Raw genomic sequence first — 20,673 nt, forward strand, 5'->3', positions numbered from 1 at the left:
ATTTGCTATTTGGTAGCAGATTTTAGAGCATTTTATTGGATAAAATCTGTCAATAATATTTCTTTCAAAAGTGAAAGATGTTTCATTTTAAATGCACAGATCTGGTTAAAGGGGACATATCATGAAAATCAGACTTTTTTATGTTTTAGTGCTATAATTGGGTCCCCAGTGCTTCTATCAGCCTAGAAAATGTAAAAAAGAACAACCCAGTAACTTAGTTTTGGTAAACCATTCTCTGCAAAGATGTGAAAAGTCATTGAAATTTGGCTCCCCTTGTGATGTCAGAAGGAGATAATACCCCCACTTAATCTGCACTATCCAACCACAGCACTGCCATTTAGTACAGAGATCAGCTCATTTGCATTTTAAAGGACACACCCAAAACGGCACATACAAAGAGGCAATTTAAACATGTTATAATAAATTATCTGTGGGGTATTTTGAGCTAAAACTTCACATACGTACTCTGGGGACACCAAAGTTTTATTTGGCATCTTAAAAAAGTCTTGTAAAATGTCCCCTTTAATTAATTGTATCCAAGGCTAACACAAATCGACTAAAAGCCACAAAATTTAAATTTTGATTTAGTGGCGTCTTAAAAAACGAGATTTTTTTATTGAGACAGAGATGAAGACAAAATGAGGAAGTAGAAGAGATAGAAACGTAAAGATGAGAATTACGTCACAAGCACAAGTAAAGATAAAAAGAGAGGACAAAAAGACACATTCAATGAAGACATTATTCTCCATTTTAAATTTCTGCTTTTACTCTCACTACGCTAGTCAGTTCATTTTATCCGACTGTAATCCATGGCTACCACATGGTTTCATATCTTAAACCCCATGGAGCCATTTACCATGGCTAACAATATCACACACGTCTCGATGGACCACTTAACAAGGGCTGTCCAAGTGTTGTATCTGAGCACATGACAAGCACATGATAAAATAAAGGAAACTGAAAGTGTGTGAGGGGAGACTGTCCTTGTGTATATGTGTTAATCAAAGACCTATAGAATACAAAAAAGGATGAAGAGCATAGACATTTTACTCATGAGACCGGGTGTTCTCATGTGCTTTTATTCTTTTTTGTATTCTTTGATTTACACATACAGCACACACACAAAATATGGAGATGTAAATTCCAGAAGCACATTAGATTTGATATAAAGTATTTGTTGGGGGTTAGATTTCAATGACACCCAACTTCACATGAAAGCCCATAATACTGATAAGAGAGGGTTTGTTGAGTAGGATTTTTTTTTTCCCTATTAAACAACTTAAAGGGATAGGTCACCAAAAATGAAAATTATGTCATCATTTACTCACTCTTATGTTGTTACAAAACGGTAGACATTTCTTTGTTCAGATGACCACAAAGGATTTTTTTAAACTGATCATGAGCTCCATTTACTTCTATAGTAGAAAAGAAATACCATGGAAGTGAATGGGGATCATGATTGGTTCGGTTCAAACATTCCTTAAAATATCTTCCTTTGTGGTCATCAGAACAAAGAAACTTATTCAGATTTGTAGCAACATGAGAGTGAGTAAATAATGACATAATTTTCATTTTTGGGTGAACTATTCCTTTAAACTGAGGTAACAAAACTAAACAAAGTAGTGTTTTGTAAAGTAAAAGCTCAGTGTTAATGCGTGATCTTGTCATTGTTTCGCAAGTGGTTGAGTCAGTAGTGTCCTAATATTTACTTCACTGTCAGAAAAAATAGTTTAAAAAAAATTCCCCACTGTCACTGGGGCGGCACCCTTTCAAAAAGTTCACCTAAAGAGTTCATATTAGTACCTCAGAGGGACATATTGGTACCAAAGAGTGCATATTAATGGTAACAAATAAATTGGTATACATATCTAAACCTAATGGTCAGTGGCAGCCAGTGACTTCTTTTTCGAGGGCGCTCTGTGTGAAGTTCGTCACAACATGTATGTAGCCCGTCATGTGTGTGATTTGTAATTTCCAAATATGTGTTCTGGTCATCAAGTGAAACTGTATGCATCACGTCTTGTCAAAATGAGTGCCTGCTGCAGAGGCGTCTGAAGGGTTTATGATAAAAGAGACGCTCGCGTTTGCCAGATACTCGCATAATCTCATGCGTAATCAGATTTTACTGTTAATGGAGTGTCTTGCGTATATTTTGTGAACGTGGGCATCTCTTTTATCATGAACGGTTTTGATGCGTGTGCAGCATCAAACACGTGATGCACATGGTTAACATGACGCAACAAACACATATTTTGAAAACATGAGCAACACACATGACACTCTGAACACATATTTTGATTTTGCGCCCCTCGGATGAGCAGTCAAAAGTTGCCACTGCTATTGGGACAAATAAAGTCCTTTATAAAGGGTACTGGCCATTTGTGTTCATGATGTTATAATAGGAGAGAATAGAATAAAAGATCTTTATACTTAGAAAGAATAGTGTAAAATAAAAAATATAAAAAAATGTTTTCTTTCTGGTTGGGATGTGCGTAAAGTGTGGTTTAAATGAAGCAGAAATAATCCCAATTTCAGCAGTGATGCTGACAGGCCCTGTACAGACACCTGAATAATCTACGGCTCGATTGGAGGATGTACTGGCCTAGCCCACAGGGGAAATTCTCTCTTTCTCCCTCATTTTCTTTCTCCCGCCGGAGGATCATTAGCGGAGAAAGAACACTACACCTTAGAAAGTGGACGTTAATCGCATCAGATCACATATCAGATCACATCAGATCACAACAGCACAGACTAGATGCTTGAAACTGGGCTATAAAAGACTACTTACCTCTCTTCAAGGGTGTGTGCTAACAGTTTCCCAGTGCGACCGCTAAGCCGACCTGTCATATTACCTCTTGCGGATTGTCTAAACTGTGATTTGCAACTTACTTAAGCGTACCCATGCTGTTCAAAGAACCGTAATGTTGTATTATTAAGGGAACTGCATTACTCCTCGCGCTTTCCCTGGCCGACTTCCCCGAGTAGTATTTTTTACGGTGTTTTGCTTAATAGCGTTTCAGGTAAAGATGCTTGAACTTAAAAATCACTGCCGCTGTCTAATTAATTGGAGCTTTGCACAACAGTGAAAGGCCAGTGTGGTCTTTTTGCATGGCAGATGACGGAGAGAGTTTGTATTCCTGCCTCAATGGGACAGAGACGGATGATGGAATCGGTGGAAAGGATGCAGGAGCGTAGAAGAACAAAAATATAGAAAGCGGCTCAAGCTAATCCCTTTAAGTGAAGCGCTGGTTGGCCCTAATCGGATGTAATCTACCTGCTTGGCAGCTTTCCAATCAGATAGTTTCAATTATGTGGTTGTAGGGGCATTCTGAAGGGGGAAGTGCTGAGTTGAGCACTTTAAAAGTGATTTGCAGATAACATTGAATGAGTGCGGCGAGAGAAAGGACTTAACGGGAGACTCATTCCCCACCCAACCACGCATGCGAACACAAGTAGACGCAAATGTATGCAGACGCCAGCCTCCAGCGAGGTTAAGGCGAGGAAGAGGATCGAGATATACGGTACGAGAAGACCCAAGGTGGTCGTGCATGATAATGTTCATGTAATTATTTCTTGGTGCTGCTTGGTTGCCTCGATCTTTGAGGAATTTGAGTAAAGTGCTACTGCAAAGAATCGCCTATCAGAAAAACTCAGCTCCATGATTTTAGCATGGAGTCCAGAAGTATGAATATAGAAATGTATCTAGTTTAAGCCTGGAGAACCCAAGAACCCTTCTCTTAGTAGCAATTAACATTGGCCAAATTTGACCCGTGGGTTCTCCAGAGTTAAAAAGTGTGCTTTTTTGTATGCCACAATGCTCACATGCTTGTTTTTACACAGGAGCAAATGGTTATAATTGCTAACTCAATAAGATGCATGTTGTGTAGTAATGCTCTGTACCGATTACGTCACACCCCTAAATGGTCCATGCATGTCATTTGGTAAATCGTTGATCTTCATTTTTCCGAAAGTGGGAAACGAAAAAAATGTTGCTATGTAGCGGTTCAGACTTCAATTGTGGTAAATGGGTGTCATAAACCTTTAGTGAGGGTAATATACCTACTTAGGGTTAATTTGGGGAGCTTTTCTTAGCTCACCATAAAATTCTCTCGTATGGATTTACTAAGCTTTTTTGGCAGGATCCACAATCTGAATGTGCTTCGAAGCCCTAATGTAGGATACTTAGCTTTTCCCCATGTTCGTCATGGTGAATGTGAGAGAGAGAGTCATAGTCGGTCTGTCTAGCCATCTACGTATACAGACAGAAAATAACATCACACGCTTAACCTAAACATCTTGCAGCAACCTGAGCAAGCAGAGTTTGCTTCTCCGTCTCGAAAGTGGAACACTTTTAATTACTTTTCACCTCGTCTGCAGAACTTGGGAGAGCAAAGCCCTCTGAAACCTCGTCTCTAAAAGAGACAGATGCAGTCCATGCAAGCTGCAATATAATTAACATGCAATTAACACAAATTAAAAGGCAAATTGGCGCAGACGAACCCCCTGTAGATGGCTGCTTAGCGGCAACGATGAGTTAATTAGATCCAAACCTGGAGTGCGAAGTTTTGAGCGTTTACCTCTTGTCTTTCTCTTCTGGCCCAGTGTCAAGTCCTCTGGAGAAGAGCTCTCCAGCCCGCCACACTCAAGAGCACGAGAAGCTCCTTGAATAAAGCGTGAGACATTATATCGTTCTCGTAGAGTGTGTTTTACAAAGCACTTTTCATCAGAGTATCGTTGTCCTCTTATTAAGCAAAGCGTGAAGCGCATGATAAATGTACAGGAGCACCGCAATTTCTCTTCATTTTCGTCACTGTCCGTTTCTCAGCGTCACCACGTTATGACTTACATCTGCGAGTGCCTGGTCGATACATGTTCCCGTAAAGTAAGCAAATCAAAGCCCTCATCCTTCTCTCCGGCCTCGGGCACTCGGTTGGGCAGACCAAGGAAGCGGAGGCTCTCAAAGGCCACGCTCTGCCGATCGGTAATGGGCAGGCCGGCACTGTTGCGCCGCTCACCTGTTAGACATGATAGATAGCGCGGCTCTCTGCAGAGCGACTGCAGACAGACCGCGTGAATGACCGATGGCATCGGCGTGATGGATGAGGATGGGGGACCGGGAAGAGGTGCAGCCCAGGGAGCGGGGGCACTAGGGGGTAATTGCACCTCCGCTTGCCCATCCATCTGCTTGGCTTTCCATCTACCACCATCAGGCAGGGGCTACGGCCCTCCGCGGCTAGCCGACCTCAGGCGGCGTACACAAGGGGCAGGACGACAGGCTGTGTGGATCCAGAACCGACCTGCGTGCTTTATCTTAACAGGGCTTGACTGTCTACATAGCTCAGATGATTGATAGTGCCAATGTGCTGGTAAACACAGGGTACTCTCACAGAGACCCAGGAGAGCCCATTGGGAAAGCCTTGCATTAGAGAAGATGAGGAAGTTGTCAGATGGAAAAAGCAGAAGTTGGTGACCCTCTAAATTTAATGGATCAGAGGTTTTGCTATTGTTATACAGTATAACCTCTATAACAAGAGTTCAAACTTACCTTCTCAGCTTCCAAATAAGACTATAATGAATGTTTATTGACCGTGTGACATTTAGCTGTATGTTTAGCTATCTAAAAATGTGCAATAAATATGGTACACTGGGTCTTTTCCCATTGGGCTTGTCAACTTGTGGAACATTGGAACATTTAAGTCAGTATTTACTTAGCTTTTTTCATGGCAAAACTGTATAAACTACATTTGTTTAATGCTTAGAAGTTTTATAGTGTTCACATGGGCTTTAAAAGTGTCTAAAAGGCCAAAAATTATAAAAATGAAAGACATTTTCAAAGTTCCTTACAGAGAAACCACATGAATTGTATGTTTTTCAAAGATGATCATGTGTCATGTTTTGAAACCCATGGGATCACATGTAAAAACTCATGAGTTGTGAGAATTTGTACATATTATATGAATTAAAAACTTACAATTATCATAAAAACCCAATAATGAAACCCCACCACAACACCGCACCTAACCCAAATTTCACAGGGGTCAAGGCAAAACGTACATTACGAATTTAAACGAATTAGCCAGCTCATAAAATACGTACGAATTGCCATGAAATAGCGTTGGATGTGATCAGTGTTGGAAGTGACGCATTACAAGTAACGTGCATTACGTAATAATATTATTTTTCTGAAGTGACTAGTAAAGTAACGCATTACTTTATAAATGTGCACATTAATATTTGAGTTACTTTTTAAAAAAAAGTAATGCGAGTTACTTTTCAGTTTAAATCATTTGTTTTATAAAAATAGCATACTGAAACGAAGATGGGAGGACAGATCTGACATTTTTGCAATGAAAATACGCAACTTCTCAGTCATAAAAAACACCTGCAGGGCCTGAAAGAGATCAAGCCTCAGCTAAGTAAGAAAAAGTAACGCAAAAGTAACTTAAAAATAATGTAAGTATTACTTTTCGCAATTAGTTACTTTTTTGGGGAGTAACTTAATATTGTAATGCATTACTTTTAAAAGTAACTTTCCCCAACACTGGATGTGATCACATGAGGATTCACGTCGGATTCACCCCAAAATGTTTCAGTGTGTTTTTGGCCAAGTGACATTCGTCTGGCTTTTCTGTAATGGGTAACATGAAGAATGTGTTAGTTTTGTTTGAAAAAGTAACACAAAAGTTACTTAAAAGTAACGTAAGTATTACTTTCCGCAATTAGTAACTTTTTGGGGGAGTAACTTAAAATTGTAATGCATTGCTTTTAAAAGTAACTTTCCCCAACACTGGATGTGATCACATGAGGATTCACGTCGGATTCACCCCAAAATGTTTCAGTGTGTTTTTGGCCATGTGACATTCATCTGGCTTTTCTGTAATGGGTAACATGAAGAATGTGTTAGTTTTGTTTGAAAAAGTAACACAAAAGTTACTTAAAAGTAACGTAAGTATTACTTTCCGCAATTAGTAACTTTTTTTGGGAGTAACTTAATATTGTAATGCATTACTTTTAAAAGTAACTTTCCCCGACACTGGATGTGATCACATGAGGATTCACGTCGGATTCACCCCAAAATGTTTCAGTGTGTTTTTGGCCATGTGACATTCATCTGGCTTTTCTGTAATGGGTAACATGAAGAATGTGTTAGTTTTGTTTGAAAAAGTAACACAAAAGTTACTTAAAAGTAACGTAAGTATTACTTTCCGCAATTAGTAACTTTTTTGGGGAGTAACTTAATATTGTAATGCATTACTTTTAAAAGTAACTTTCCCCGACACTGGATGTGATCACATGAGGATTCACGTCGGATTCACCCCAAAATGTTTCAGTGTGTTTTTGGCCATGTGACATTCATCTGGCTTTTTGTAATGGGTAACATGAAGAATGTGTTATGTTTGTGAGAGAAACAGAAAATTAAGTTTGCCTTAAAAAGCTTTACTTGACACGTGTGGTCACTATTCATAAATAATACTGCAAGTAATCATTTGTATCAGGTAACCCGGTTCCCGAGCAGTGTTTTAGATTTTCTCATCCTGGCAGCTGCTGTCTGGCTCTGTGATGCTTTGTGAGGTGCTTTGAGGTTCTCGGCTGGATGTCTGATGTGTTTAACCTGCAGAGCCCCAATCAGCCACACAAGAGTCTCCGAGCTGGAATGTGGCCCAGAGAAAGAGATAAAGAGAAATGATGCCTTACAAATGCAATTGCAGTTTGGAATCGTGCATAGGTTAGAAAAGGCAATAAACGAACACAATGAATATTTGTTTGGAGTATATTGTTTCAACAGGAATATTTTTATACTCTGGTTTGAGGTTTCTTTCTTATTTAATTTATCGCCCATGGTGGATCTACTGTAGTCATGCTAAAATGAAACGTAACATTTGGTTTCTGGATTAATATCCCCGAAACTGTGGAGATTCTTGTCTGCTTGCCTTCCACAATAAATTGCAAAAATTATATTTGTCTGCTAATTACAAAGAAGATGAATCCCATAGTATTATAAAGGCGCTTCTGTCATGTTACTGGTGTAATTTTCTTGTAAAGACATATGTCCTCTGCAATAATGATTTTGTTCTGCGAGTTAAACTTTAAAATCTAATTTCAGCTGATATTTTATCATGCCATTTTTCACGTTCTCTCTGTAATGAGTGCATAAATGAAAGCCTTGCAGGTCCAAATCTTTTGCATTTGAGTCGGTATTATGTTCTTAGCTGTGTCTACCTAATTGCATTTACTCCTCCTTTTTCGCTTATTTTCTCTCTGTCAGAGAGAGAGAGAGAAAAGGGATGGAGTGATAGATATCTCATTATATCTTCATTACCCATCACGTGATGTATTGCCGTCTCATATGAGTCATTTCTCTGTGTTTTGTGCCTAATGAGGGGGAATTTGGCCAGCCCATTTATTGTAAATATTAAATATTTACACGAAGCGCATTTGTAAGTCCTGAATAATATCGCAAATAATCCAAAATCGATTCGCTGGCAATTTACGAAACCCCAAGAAAGGGTTGATTTGTTAGAAAATGCCTCTGTTTGAGTTCAGACGTATCTTGACTGCTCGTTTCATATGGCCGAATCAAAGTGTGAAACGTCTGGATCCACTCATTTAGTCGCCTGCTGCGACTGACATCACACTGCAGTTCGCTGCTGATGTGACTGATGCCCGTTTTGGGCGTCTCTCCAGAGGAAAATTGGATTGCTCAGAGGTTGCTCTTTCATAGCTCAGGAGAGTTCTCAGATGTTTGAAGTAGAGTTCTCAACGGGCCTGAAAATTACAACCCGACCCGTGGCTGTTAAAGCCCGTACCCGATGTAACCTGACACATCACCATGAAGTATCTGCCCGAACCCGACTGCGGCCTGCCATCCCCCCCCCCTCACACCTTTTTTCTTCTCATACACGTATTATCATGACCAGCAGATGGGAATTCAAATCAACCTTTAATGTTCACGCCTTTTAACTATACAAGCAACTGCAACAATAAACATTTAATATATAAATAAATAAAAATCACACTATAATAAATAAAAAGAATTCAAACATGTACCCAGCCACTGCGCTACCCCTCCTGTAGTAGCGGTGTCAGGTCTGCCCCCGTCCCTCTTCGTGATGCACGTTGCACGCAGCAGCCAAACTGTCTTTACCGTGAACTGCAGCGATGATTAAAAAATGTTCAACCCTGAGGTCCGATCCGACTCATTTGCTTATATTTTTTAACCCGAACCCAGCCCGAAACTGTGGGTCTCGTCGGGTTTATGGAGCCGACCTGACCCATTGAGAACGCTAGTTTGAAGTATCAGCTTTGAGATGTTTCTCCTAAAGTTGCTTAGAGGAAATAATAATAGATACAAATGAGAAAACTGTTGACATATATTGGGTATGAATCTACATTGTAGTATAATTTGCCATATATATGAGATTTCTGTCATTTCTCCAGAAAAAAGAGGGAGGAGAGTTTAAACAAAAGTTTTTATTTGTTTCCATGAAATCGTATTTGATGTGTATGAGTAACAACTGAGATCACGTCTGTGATATTTTTAGTTTTGTGTCTGGCTTTTGAAAGTTGGCTTAAATTGTTGTAGAGTAAAAGTTGTAGTTATTTTATCTTGTCTAACGTTGTAGCTTATGCTGTTCAGATCTGCAGTCTTTTTATATCGACGCAGACTTATTAGTGGTGCTAAGGGTACATTTTTATCTTGGATCTTCTAGTCTTACAGTAGCATCTGATTTTTGAAAAGACCAATCTCTCTCTCTTTCTCTCTCTCTCTCTCTCTCTCTCCCTCTTTCTCTCTCTCTCTCTCTCTCTCCCTTGTACAACCCTCTGTGGCCCAGCCAAATGTAGCTGCTTTCAGCACTTCTCTCTCATTGATCCTGCTAAGCCGAGGGAAGTTTAGCTGACATCATCTCTTCATCTGCGCTCCCATGTTCTTCTAATTCATTATGTACATGAAGGTCTGACGCCCGAGAGATGCACTCGCCATGCTTTTTCCTTCACTGAACATGTCTGCACACAACGGCTAAAAAACAAACAAGTCAATGAAGAGGCGTCTTAGGCATCTGTCAGCCATTGCATCACATTTAGATGAATTATTCATTCAGTTATACACTCACCTGACTCTCCCCCAAGAGCAATTTGTTAGGTGACGTTTTCTTTTGCAGATATCGATTAATTTAATATCATTCTCTATTATTTACATAATAAAAATAAAACTGAATTTTGTATAAACTAGATATTTATTTTTATTTTACTTTGTAACGCAAGTTGCATGCTTGAAAATAAACAAGTGTTGCATGTGCATACTGCAGTGGGTCTTGAACTTTTTGGCATGTGCACCTTGTTGTGTAGAGTGCATCCCTTCGCGACCCTTTTTTGATGAAATAATTTTTTCTTTTTGTAGCACAAGCTTGTGGTCAGTGGCAAGTCGATGAGGTTTTGTTTGTTCTCAGAAGACAGGGAGAGAAATGAAGTGAGAGCTATAACATCAGGGCTTTAGTGAGGTGAGATGAATGTATTTGTCACAAACAACAGTCCATCCTTGAGCACAAATGTGTCACTAGCATTTCCTCCACATGATGGACAGATAAACACGGCATCCTTACGCTGACTCTCCGTCTCCTGTTCTCCCTCAGGTCTTTATAGCCGGTTGCCATTTACTTCTCAGTAAATGCATCCTCTGGTCTCTCCATCTCAGAGTTTTTCCCCCTTTAAATCTGTATCCAGACTTCCTGACAGCTTCACCGCCACATACAAATGTCGACTGAGTGAATTTGTAATTCCCTTCTTACTCACCCCCTCCTCAATTACCTCACCTTCCGCCCTGCCTCGCCCATAACCTTTGCCTTCCAGGCTGTGCCTGTGTTTTAGGTAGGATCTAACCGTTGTGCTTTTGTTTCTTTCCAACAAGCGGATGACGTGGCGCAGACAGACATCTCCCAGCAACTTCAGCTCCAGTCCTCAGACTCTTCGGAGAAGCAGCAGCCCAAGCGGTTACACGTCTCCAACATTCCCTTCCGCTTCCGTGACCCAGACCTCCGGCAAATGTTCGGGGTGAGTCTTGCGCCTCTGCCAGATGGTAGCAGGTTGCGTCTCGAAGGAAGGGGCTATCATCAATTCCGTTTAGCGTCTGACAAGGACATTGATCTTATGCGTCAGTGGAAAAGCGGTAGATATTGTAGTCGCAGCCTGTTTTTCCCTCCAACAAAGTTATGCATTGCTACAGTATGAGAGATATTCCCTGTAAATTTTAGTGCTTGCTGAGCTAAATCTATTTCTATTAGAAACCCATCTTGGGCAAAGAAAGATAATTTCACTATTAGTCGTTTAGTCTATCACAGTCTGTCCCTTTAAACATGACAAATGAGAAGTTTTTGGCTAAACGATTTACAGTAACTGCACATGAGAGCGGTTTTGGTTTGCACGCTCGGTTTGTGACAAAGGATCAGAATGCTTGTTGTCAAGACGAGGATATTCAATCAAAGAAAGTATTGTTATACTTAGAGCAGTGACGGGTATGGTAATGGTTGGTCATTATCTACTATTGTATCCACATCTACTCCACCTCAATGTAAACGCTTCCCGAAAGAATGAAAACATGGCTAATGAATGAGCTTTCTTTTGCAAACAGCTGTGCTCATCTGTCTAAGTCTCAACAAGTCATGAAGTTAAACTCCAGAATACCTTTGAATTAACAGCATCCGGCTACGGGAGAGCATTGGCAGCTTGTTACTGAAGCCTACTGGCAAACATTGTTGGTCTTAGCTTGTTAAAAATCTGAGACTGTGTTTACTAAGGGCATAGTATAGCAAAGAAAAACACTTAAACTGGTGAAGGACTCTGGGTGCTGAGTCTTGAGAACATCAGTCCCTAAGCTCTTTGTTCTCGGTAAGAGAGTCTGTCCGCTCCTCTCCAAATCGGCCCGACTCCAATGTGATGAGCAGGGAGCTATGGAGTGGTCCCACTAGTAGAAGCGTAATTAATCGCGCTCTTCACTGTGGTTAAAAACCGGGAGTTTATCCTCATTAAGTTTGTGTTGGCTGACAGCTCCGATGCCAAAACAGGCATATGTGTGACCAAGTGTGTGTATGTTTGTCTGAAAAGACTGTTGTTGCAACTCTCGTTGTGAAGTCTCATAGGGACCCAGGGGTGCAATTATTCCATGCCATAGATAGACTTGTGGGAGAAGATGGGATGGACAAGCGCTGTGCCCCTGTAAAATCCCAAGAAAGTTGAGAAAAGTGGAGTCTGAGACCAAAGACATGTTAGAAAGCAATAATCAGTGTCAGAAACATACCGGGGGTAGATCTCAAACTAGTGATGGTATAAAATTCCCAGATGCACTTTCTCTGGGGTTTACTGGCTGTCTCCAAAAACTCCTCCAAACACTTTGGCTTAACTGCTTTATTTAGTCGACGTGAATTGTGGTTCGCCACATTTTTATTTAATAAGACCAGGAACTTGTTTAAATGGGGTTCACATCGACTTCAAAGTCCAATTTCCCATTTTCTCTCCACAGTTCTTTTTAAAAGAATGTGAGTCAGCGCTAGATAAAGTAGTGATGAAGAAACATCCGGATGCAGTGCTGTGTCCAATGTTTTTTTGATGAGGCCCACAAACTTTGACACATGGTTGAAGTTTAGTTCTGAGCCCATATCACATCACATCGTGTCATAGACGAGCTCAGGCTTAATTTCGAAACCCTGGACCCTTTCTGATTTCTCAATTTTGCGAGATGAAAATTCAATTTAGAATGGCTGATTATGAAAACTGCAATTTTATGAGTCTTCTCATTTGAGTACACTGGCGTGGACCATAGTCAAACAAAGAGTGACTATTAAAAAGCTCCATTACCCAGCCTTATTTCAGCTTCATTTTATAATTAGAAAAAGACATTCAAAGCAATTATACAAATGAGTATGTAGATTTAATGCTAGTGTATGAAATGAGTTTTGAAGCACCACCTTGATGATTTCACATGGCGGCTGCATAATTCTGCTTAAAATGTCAGGTTCCTCCCATAATACTTGCATTGTTTGGAGTGATCCTGGTATTACAGTGTGCATGCAGCAAAAAAGCATATCTCACTCTCTATACCAGCCATAAAAATGCTCCCAAGCGTCTGTGTTATTAAACTTGTAGTAGTGTTAGATTAAAAACAGGTATCTTGTTTTTCTGGATAAATAGACTGTTATTCCCACTGGTATTTGGCTCATAAGCTTGAATCTTCAAAAAAATAGATCACCCAAGGGAATGCCTTGCTTACCCAGAATCTTAAGGAGAGCATAGGCCCCATACGGTTTTTACAGTGTGTTAAGGGCCTCTGTAATAGGTTTATAATGATACCTGCTTGATCTCCAAACAAGACTGCCTTAATGTCACGCCACTGACTCATTTTTTAAATACTCTCACAGCGAAGGTATTCGGTGACTCACTTCAAACTGCGCCGCTGAAAGGTTTCCCTCAAGTGTGTGGAGCACCAACAGTCTCACACCGAGATCTTGCATTGATCTTAATTTCACGTCCACCGGTATTTAGGCTCTCCCCTGCATGGGACGGAGATGATAAGGGCTGTGGTAGTGATTTCCAGTTCGGTGTGGGAGCCGGCGAAGATGGCCATCCTGGGAAATATTCCAGCAGTGCCACAAGCCCATTAGGTCGGGTTAAAATCATTACCATGCGCAGACTTTGTTTAGAGGGAATCGCGAGAGGGTTCACGCTGAGATGCAAATGCTTGCGTTTGATGTCGGCCTTGGCAGAAAAAGTGTCTTAATTTGAACAAACGAAGGGAAACGTGTCAAGAAGCATCTGTTTGGGATCGGCTGTAGAATTTGAATTGGGCTGGAAAACAAGCACAGAGGCGCGAATCGCAGCCGGCCGAAACAAACAGGGGGTGTTGCGCTAGATTAGAGCTGGCTGAGCTTTCCCTCTCATCACAAATGTGCACATACGCAGTCCGCTTTGGGTTTTCCTCGCAGCTGGGCGGATGAAAGGCGGCTCTTCTTAACCTTATTAGTGACCCAGGCCCTCGATCAATCCCATTGAGCCGTGGGTGCCTGGAAGGCCCATTTCTCCCCTGTTGTGCTGAAATGAAGCCGATGCGGCCTGCTTGACAAGGTAATTAGTTTAAATGAAATAATACAGCCATTTTAGACAGCAATTAAAACCTGCTTTCATTCCACCCATTAGGGGAACTTAAGGTTGTGCTTTCATTCCGCCGTGTCCCGTAATGAAGCAGGCCGCGCTAAATGGAATGGAATCCTTAACGCCGGCTGCCCGTCACTCCTCTCAGGAGACCAACGAAGTACAAGAGAGAAATGCAAACAGAACCTTTATCACACGTGCCACTTTGTACAGTCGCTCTAATTGGTGTCTTAGACCTCCATATAAACACTCATGCATCCTGGCTCTTTTTATAGCGGTGCACCCCGGAGTCTGCATCTTCCCTTTCCATCCAACCAATTATTTGAGCTTGAACTGAATGTTCCAAATTACTACTTTACGAAGCCGTCTCCTCCTTCGACTGAAGGAGCGGTGACCTTGCCTTGCGCTGGCATGTTTGTTTATTTATTGAAAAAATCCAAGGTCTTCCTGTGGCACTCCCTTACCAAGGCTCCTGATTAGCATAGAGCAAATAGGGTTAACGTCGGATCACTCTGCATTCCGTGCGGCGAGGGGGGTGTTTATCACTCGTAATCGGCTCGCAGCCTTTTGGATGCATATACTGTATAGCTATTCAGTCAAAGGCCAACTCTGGCAGAAAGTTCGGGCGCCTTTTGTTGGACGCCAGCCAGTTTGCGAATCCATTCGCTGCGTTCAGTCGTTGAAAGAAGCTTCCAGACAAAGCCTTATCTCAGAGGGAGTGGTCAATGTCTCATGCTTAATGCTAATTAGGGAATAAAAATGAGAGATTGGGCGTTTCGGGTCCGTAAGAATGACAATCAGATAAATCCGCAAAATGAAGCGCAAATAGCTGGAAAATAATAACCAAAGTGACAGGTAATTACGAGAACGGTATTCGTCATTGAGATAATAAACAAATATATGGTTTATCATCAGCGATGATGGCTGCTCTATATCCAATTATCCTTTTTAATTGAGTCGGGGTGTTTGGTGTTAAGTCGAGCCAGAAATACCCTCTCCTGTGGCTTCGGACGGCTTTTATCTGTCAAAAACACCACAGAAAATAACAAGCCATACCGTGCCATTAAGAGCACTGGTGCATACACAGCAGGACGGTGCTGTGATCTTTTGAAGTTTGCCTCCATCAGCAATATGTCCGGCTCATTCCCAGAGCTCAGGCTCTAGAGACTTCCGCCATTCCCAGAGCTCAAAGTAGCATGTTTGGGTGGCCGGCCATCAATAAAAGCCTGTCGGTTGCAGTGTTTAGGTATCTATTACATAATCTGATTACTTCAAGCAATGGGGTGTAGACTGTAATATTTGGGTTATTATTAGTTATTAACTCTTTTTACAAAATTATCGAAAGCGTTCCTGTAGCTCAAATGTTAGAGAATTGTATTAGTAGCTGTAAGTCACTTTGGATGAAAGCATCTGCCAAATGCATAAATATGTATATCTCTCCATGTTAAAAGAAATAGTGGGGTAAAGGTGGTGTTGTAGTATATGTGGGCAAAACGGGTATTGTAGTTCTTTCTTTCAATCTGTTGACCCACCCTGGACTTAAAACTCCTAAATTGAAATCAGATTAAAAATTCTTCATTGGTATCCAGTTGTGTTTGTTACATTTTAGGTTATTTATAAAATGCTGGGTTATTTTCAACCTCAAAAAGGGACAAACCCAGCCCATTGGGTTGTAATTTAACATATGCTGGGTTGTTTTAACCCATTGTTGGGTCAATTGTAAACATATTCTAGGTTAATTTAACTCAACGACTGGTTTCTTACCTTTTTGACACAATGCTGGGTTGAAAATAACCCAGCATTTTTTATATGTGTGTATTTATAGTGGACAAAATAGCTGAATTTGGGTGCAGCTTCTTTTGTGGAAGAGAATTTGTCATATTTTGTTCATAGAAGTCTTTCGTAATATAACCTATATGTCAGTGCATGCAAACTACGTTGGAGGAAAAAACTTGTCGAAGGCAAATCATAAAAGAAATATGCAAGCCAAGCATAGCACTCACACTGAGAGATTGACTTAGCTGACTGTGAAAAGCATTGCTAAACACCACAGTTTTTCAACATTTTACTATGTCTTACCTTAAATTAAATTAAATAATACATAACTATCTTTTTTCTATGCGTGCACTTAATCTTTGTACAGCACGTCATGAATGTGTAAGCATTTAGCCTAGCCCCATTCATTCCTTAGGATCCAAACAGGGATTAATTGAGAGCCACCAAACACTTCCATGTTTTCCCTATTTAAAGACTGTTACATGAGTAGTTACACGAGTAAGTATGGTGGCACAAAATAAAACTTGGCGAACTATATTGTATGGCGGAAGAGCACTTAGTTTGCAGCACTTCGACCTCGGGAAAGCAGTAACATCATCACTCCTGACTACTCCCTCTCTCTCTCAAACTTTCATCAATATTACTGCGCCCGAGATCGGAGTGCTGCAAACTAAGTGCTCTTCTTTTATTTTCGTCCACCATACTTACTTGTGTAACTACTCATGTAACAGTCTTTAAATAGGGAAAACGTGGAAGTTTTTGGTGGCTTCTAAATTCATCCCTGTTTGGATCCTAAGGAACGAATGGGGCTAGGCTAAATGCTAACACATTCACAACGCGCTGTACAAAGATTAAGTGTATGCATTGAAAAAAGATAGGACAGTATTAATTTGTCTAAGTTGAGGTAAGAACATAGTAAAATATTGAAAAACAGTGGCGTTTTCCTTTAAAAGTAACAATGTAACTTTCCTATATATTGTCTACGGTGGGTGAAGTAATTTTGTAACACATAACTTTTAAAGGTAAAGTTCTCCAATACTGATCAATTGTGTTCATTGGTATAATTTGCTTGTCGTCGTAGACATGTGAATTGGTTTGCATTGGGTTTCTATTTTAGTTCCTATACAATCAAGTGCTCAAGTTTCCTGACAAAGAGATGACTTCTAATTACTCTTTCCTTTCTGTCTCCCTCTCCTGTCTCTTTCCCTCTCCGCAGCAATTTGGGAAAATTTTGGACGTAGAAATTATTTTTAACGAGCGGGGCTCCAAGGTAAGTCTGCTGTCACATCATACCTTTTTTTCCCCACAGGTCTTCTCTTCCCTTCACGAGCCGAATAATTACAGCTCTTACCGAGCAGCCGCGAAGTCACCCGTTCGCAGGCACGTTTTGGAAAGGCAGCTGCGCGGAGAGACAGCAGAGCGGTTTCGGCTGAGTAAGAGTCAGCGCGCCCGGTTATAATTCAATGAAATGAATGTCCGACCGATGCGTAGTGATTCTTCACTTACAGTAGAGCTTTCTTACAGTAATAAGATTCAGCTGTTTAAGTCTGCGGTCTTGCGTTGGAAAGCGGGTTATATATAGCCATTCCTCGAGATATATGCTACAGCTGGTCTCAAAGGAAAGTGACATTTTGCTGAAGAGAACTTCTCTCACCTGCTTCTAGGTGACGAGTGCAGGGTGAATTTAGCGAACAAACCGTCACGGTGTAGCTACTGAACTGAACCGCTGCCGCTTGAAAAGCTTTTTATAGTAGGCCTTTCAAATTCGTATTCAATAACTAATAAAGCAGTAAGCTGTCTTCTTGTCTGTCTTTTAGGGCAGCATCACTGATTTACACTTATTTATTTATTTATTTAATGGCAAAAGTGAACATACATACATACATCATATGTGTGTTCCCTGGGAATCGAACCCATGACCTTTGCTAACCAAATGCTTTACCAGCTGAGATACAACCTATGATCAATTATGAACAGTTAATCAGCAGTAGCTCAATTGGTAAAGCATGGGGTTAGCAGTGCAAAGGTCAGAGAACACACATACTGATCAAATTGGAAGTCACTTTGGATAATAGCATCTATGAAACTTGCAAATGTTAAAGGAAAACACCACCGTTTTTCAATATTTTATTATGTTTTACCTCAACTTAGATTTATTAATACATACCTATCTTTTATTAATGCGTGCACTCTTAGGATTAGTCCATTTTCTTAAAAGAAAAATCCAGATAATTTACTCACCACCATGTCATCCAAAATGTTGATGTCTTTCTTTGTTCAGTTTTTTTCAACGGAGTTTCAAAGGACTATAAACAATCCCAAACGAGGCATAAGGGTCTTGTCTAGCGAGGCAATTGTCATTTTTGACAGGGAAAATGGAAAATGTGTACTTTTAAACCACAACTTTTCGTCTTGGTCCGGTCCAGCACGACCTAACGTAAATGCGTAGTGACGTAGGGAGGTCACGTGTTACATATATAAAACACACATTTGCAGACCATTGTAAACAATAAACTGCCACAAAGACATTAATTAGTATCAGTTGACATACAACAACGTCGGAACGGTCCTCTTTCTCAACACATGTAAACACTGGGGCGGAGTTTCGCGTTCGTCCTCTGTGACCTCTTGACGTGATGACGTATTGCGTCGGGTCACGCTAGCACATCGCGCCCAGATGAGAAGTTGTGCTTTAAAAGTGTATATTTGTCATTTTTATTGTCAAAAATGACAATCGTTTTGCTAGATAAGAAAGACCCTTATGCCTCGTTTGGGATTGTTTATAGTCCTTTGAAACTCCATTGAAAAAAACTGTTATGTGTTGAATTAAGTATTAAATGTTGGGTTCTATTAAAGTCCATTAAAATTAGAAAAATCCTGCAATGTTTTCCTCAAAAAACATAATTTCTTCTCGACTGAACAAAGAAAGACATCAACATTTTGGATGACATGGTGGTGAGTAAATTATCTGGATTTTTCTTTTAAGAAAATGGACTAATCCTTTAATCTTTGTACAGCGCTTTTTGAATGTGTTAGCATTTAGCTTAGCCCCATTAATTCCTATGGTTCCAAACAAAAGTTTTATTTTGTGCCACCATACTTACTCGTGTAACTACTCATGTAAAAGTCTTTAAATAGGGAAAACATGGAAGTGTTTGGTGGCTTTTTAATTCATCCCTGTTTGGATCCTAAGGAATGAATGGGTCTAGGCTAGATGCTAACACATTCATGAGGCGTTGTACAAAGATTAAAAGTGCACGCATTGAATAAAGATAGGTATGTATTAATTTGTCTAAGTTGAGGTAAGAACATAGTAAAATATTGAAAAACGGTGGTGTTTTCCTTTAAGCGTGATTTATTGATACCTTTTTAATGGACATTATTGATAAGCAACATATTCTATGTATGCTATCATTAAAATAATTTTATTTTTTAACTGATCACAATACAAAGGTAACATGAGTTGCCGCCTTATAATATGGCCAAAATGTGCTACATAATTAAGTTAAGAAAAGCCTTCACAATCATACTGTCTCCATAGCCAGCTCACTGGGTGCTATTTAAAACACAGTGGCTTAGCTCTCCAGCAGTGTAAGCGAATTAAATCCGCGATAAAAGGAAGAACAGCAACCGTTATGTTGAACGCAGTAGCGCAAAATGTCAGGAGGATTAATTTTACGCCCGGTTCCTTTTTTTGACTTTTCCGTTTTAATCTTTCCTCGCGGCCCTGGGCTGGTCTTTATTTATGCCAGACGCTATGAAGGAAGATCCCGCGTATGCATATCATACTAACCGGCCTCCCAAAGCAATTACCGTGGCGTACTTGCAAAGTGTGTATGAACTAAAAGACCAGGGCTTGTTCCTCGCTCCTGTTTGCTGTGCATACCTAATAGCTATTCCGGATATGGCGGTTGGGATGCAGTTGGCCATAACTCACCGCTGACAGCAGAGGTGGGGGTGCAGGGATAGAAAGGACTCTTCCCAGCTAGAGCGCAGGATCGAGCTGTGTGCACTCCGAGCCGCTATATAGCCTTGGCCTTATTTCTGTAGTTTATATCAATTACAGGAAATTGAGAATTTCTGTGGATATGATGAAGGACAATATTGTAGTTTCTAATATGCTTGATATGACAGATGCACAAATACATGTTTTAATATTAAGCACTTTCATCACTGTTTAATATAATCCTGTTTTTCCTGTCTTTCCTTCTTCTAAAAATTCCTAATTTCAGCTTTTACTAATGAATAAAAAAAATGTGTCCTCTTGCAACCCAGTGACCTTTCTCTTTTCCTCTTTTCTTGCTAATTCTCCAATTAAATCTTCAACCTCTCCCCAATCCTCTACTGGGTATCCTCTGATCGCATCATCATCTCAGGGTTTTGGTTTTGTAACTTTCGAAACAAGCGCAGACGCAGACCGTGCACGGGAGAAACTAAACGGTACAATCGTAGAGGGACGCAAAATCGAGGTGCTTTCCTAATCTAAATATCAATACTCCATCACCCCATCCTCGTCCCAAACCTCCACCCTTCCCATGAGAACATAAACATTGCCTGTTCGATTCAACCTGCTCTCATTTCCCCAGCCACCGCTACCTTAAATCACTAATGCTGAGTTTGTGCTGCATGTCGCATGTATTGCGTGTGTCTTTTTAGTTATGTGTACTTTTGAATTAATAAGAAGTAGCAAAGTTGGTGTGTGTGTTTATGTGTTATACGATAAGAGCCTTTTTTGTGTTATGCCATACAGTTTGATCC

General features: G+C 40.4%; 1 protein-coding gene across 1 annotated transcript in view; it reads left to right on the top strand.

Annotated features, from left to right (window-relative positions):
* Nucleotides 1–20,673, top strand: part of rbfox3a (RNA binding fox-1 homolog 3a) — a 264,526-nt gene that overhangs the window by 220,781 nt on the left and 23,072 nt on the right. Inside the window, exons 4-6 of the mRNA XM_073867060.1 lie at nt 10,867–11,049; nt 17,132–17,185; nt 20,292–20,384. Coding sequence (XP_073723161.1) covers nt 10,867–11,049; nt 17,132–17,185; nt 20,292–20,384 — 330 coding nt within the window. The remainder of the gene's footprint in view (nt 1–10,866; nt 11,050–17,131; nt 17,186–20,291; nt 20,385–20,673) is intronic.

Source organism: Misgurnus anguillicaudatus, chromosome 4 (assembly GCF_027580225.2).
Source record: "Misgurnus anguillicaudatus chromosome 4, ASM2758022v2, whole genome shotgun sequence".
Taxonomy (NCBI): Eukaryota; Metazoa; Chordata; class Actinopteri; order Cypriniformes; family Cobitidae; genus Misgurnus; species Misgurnus anguillicaudatus.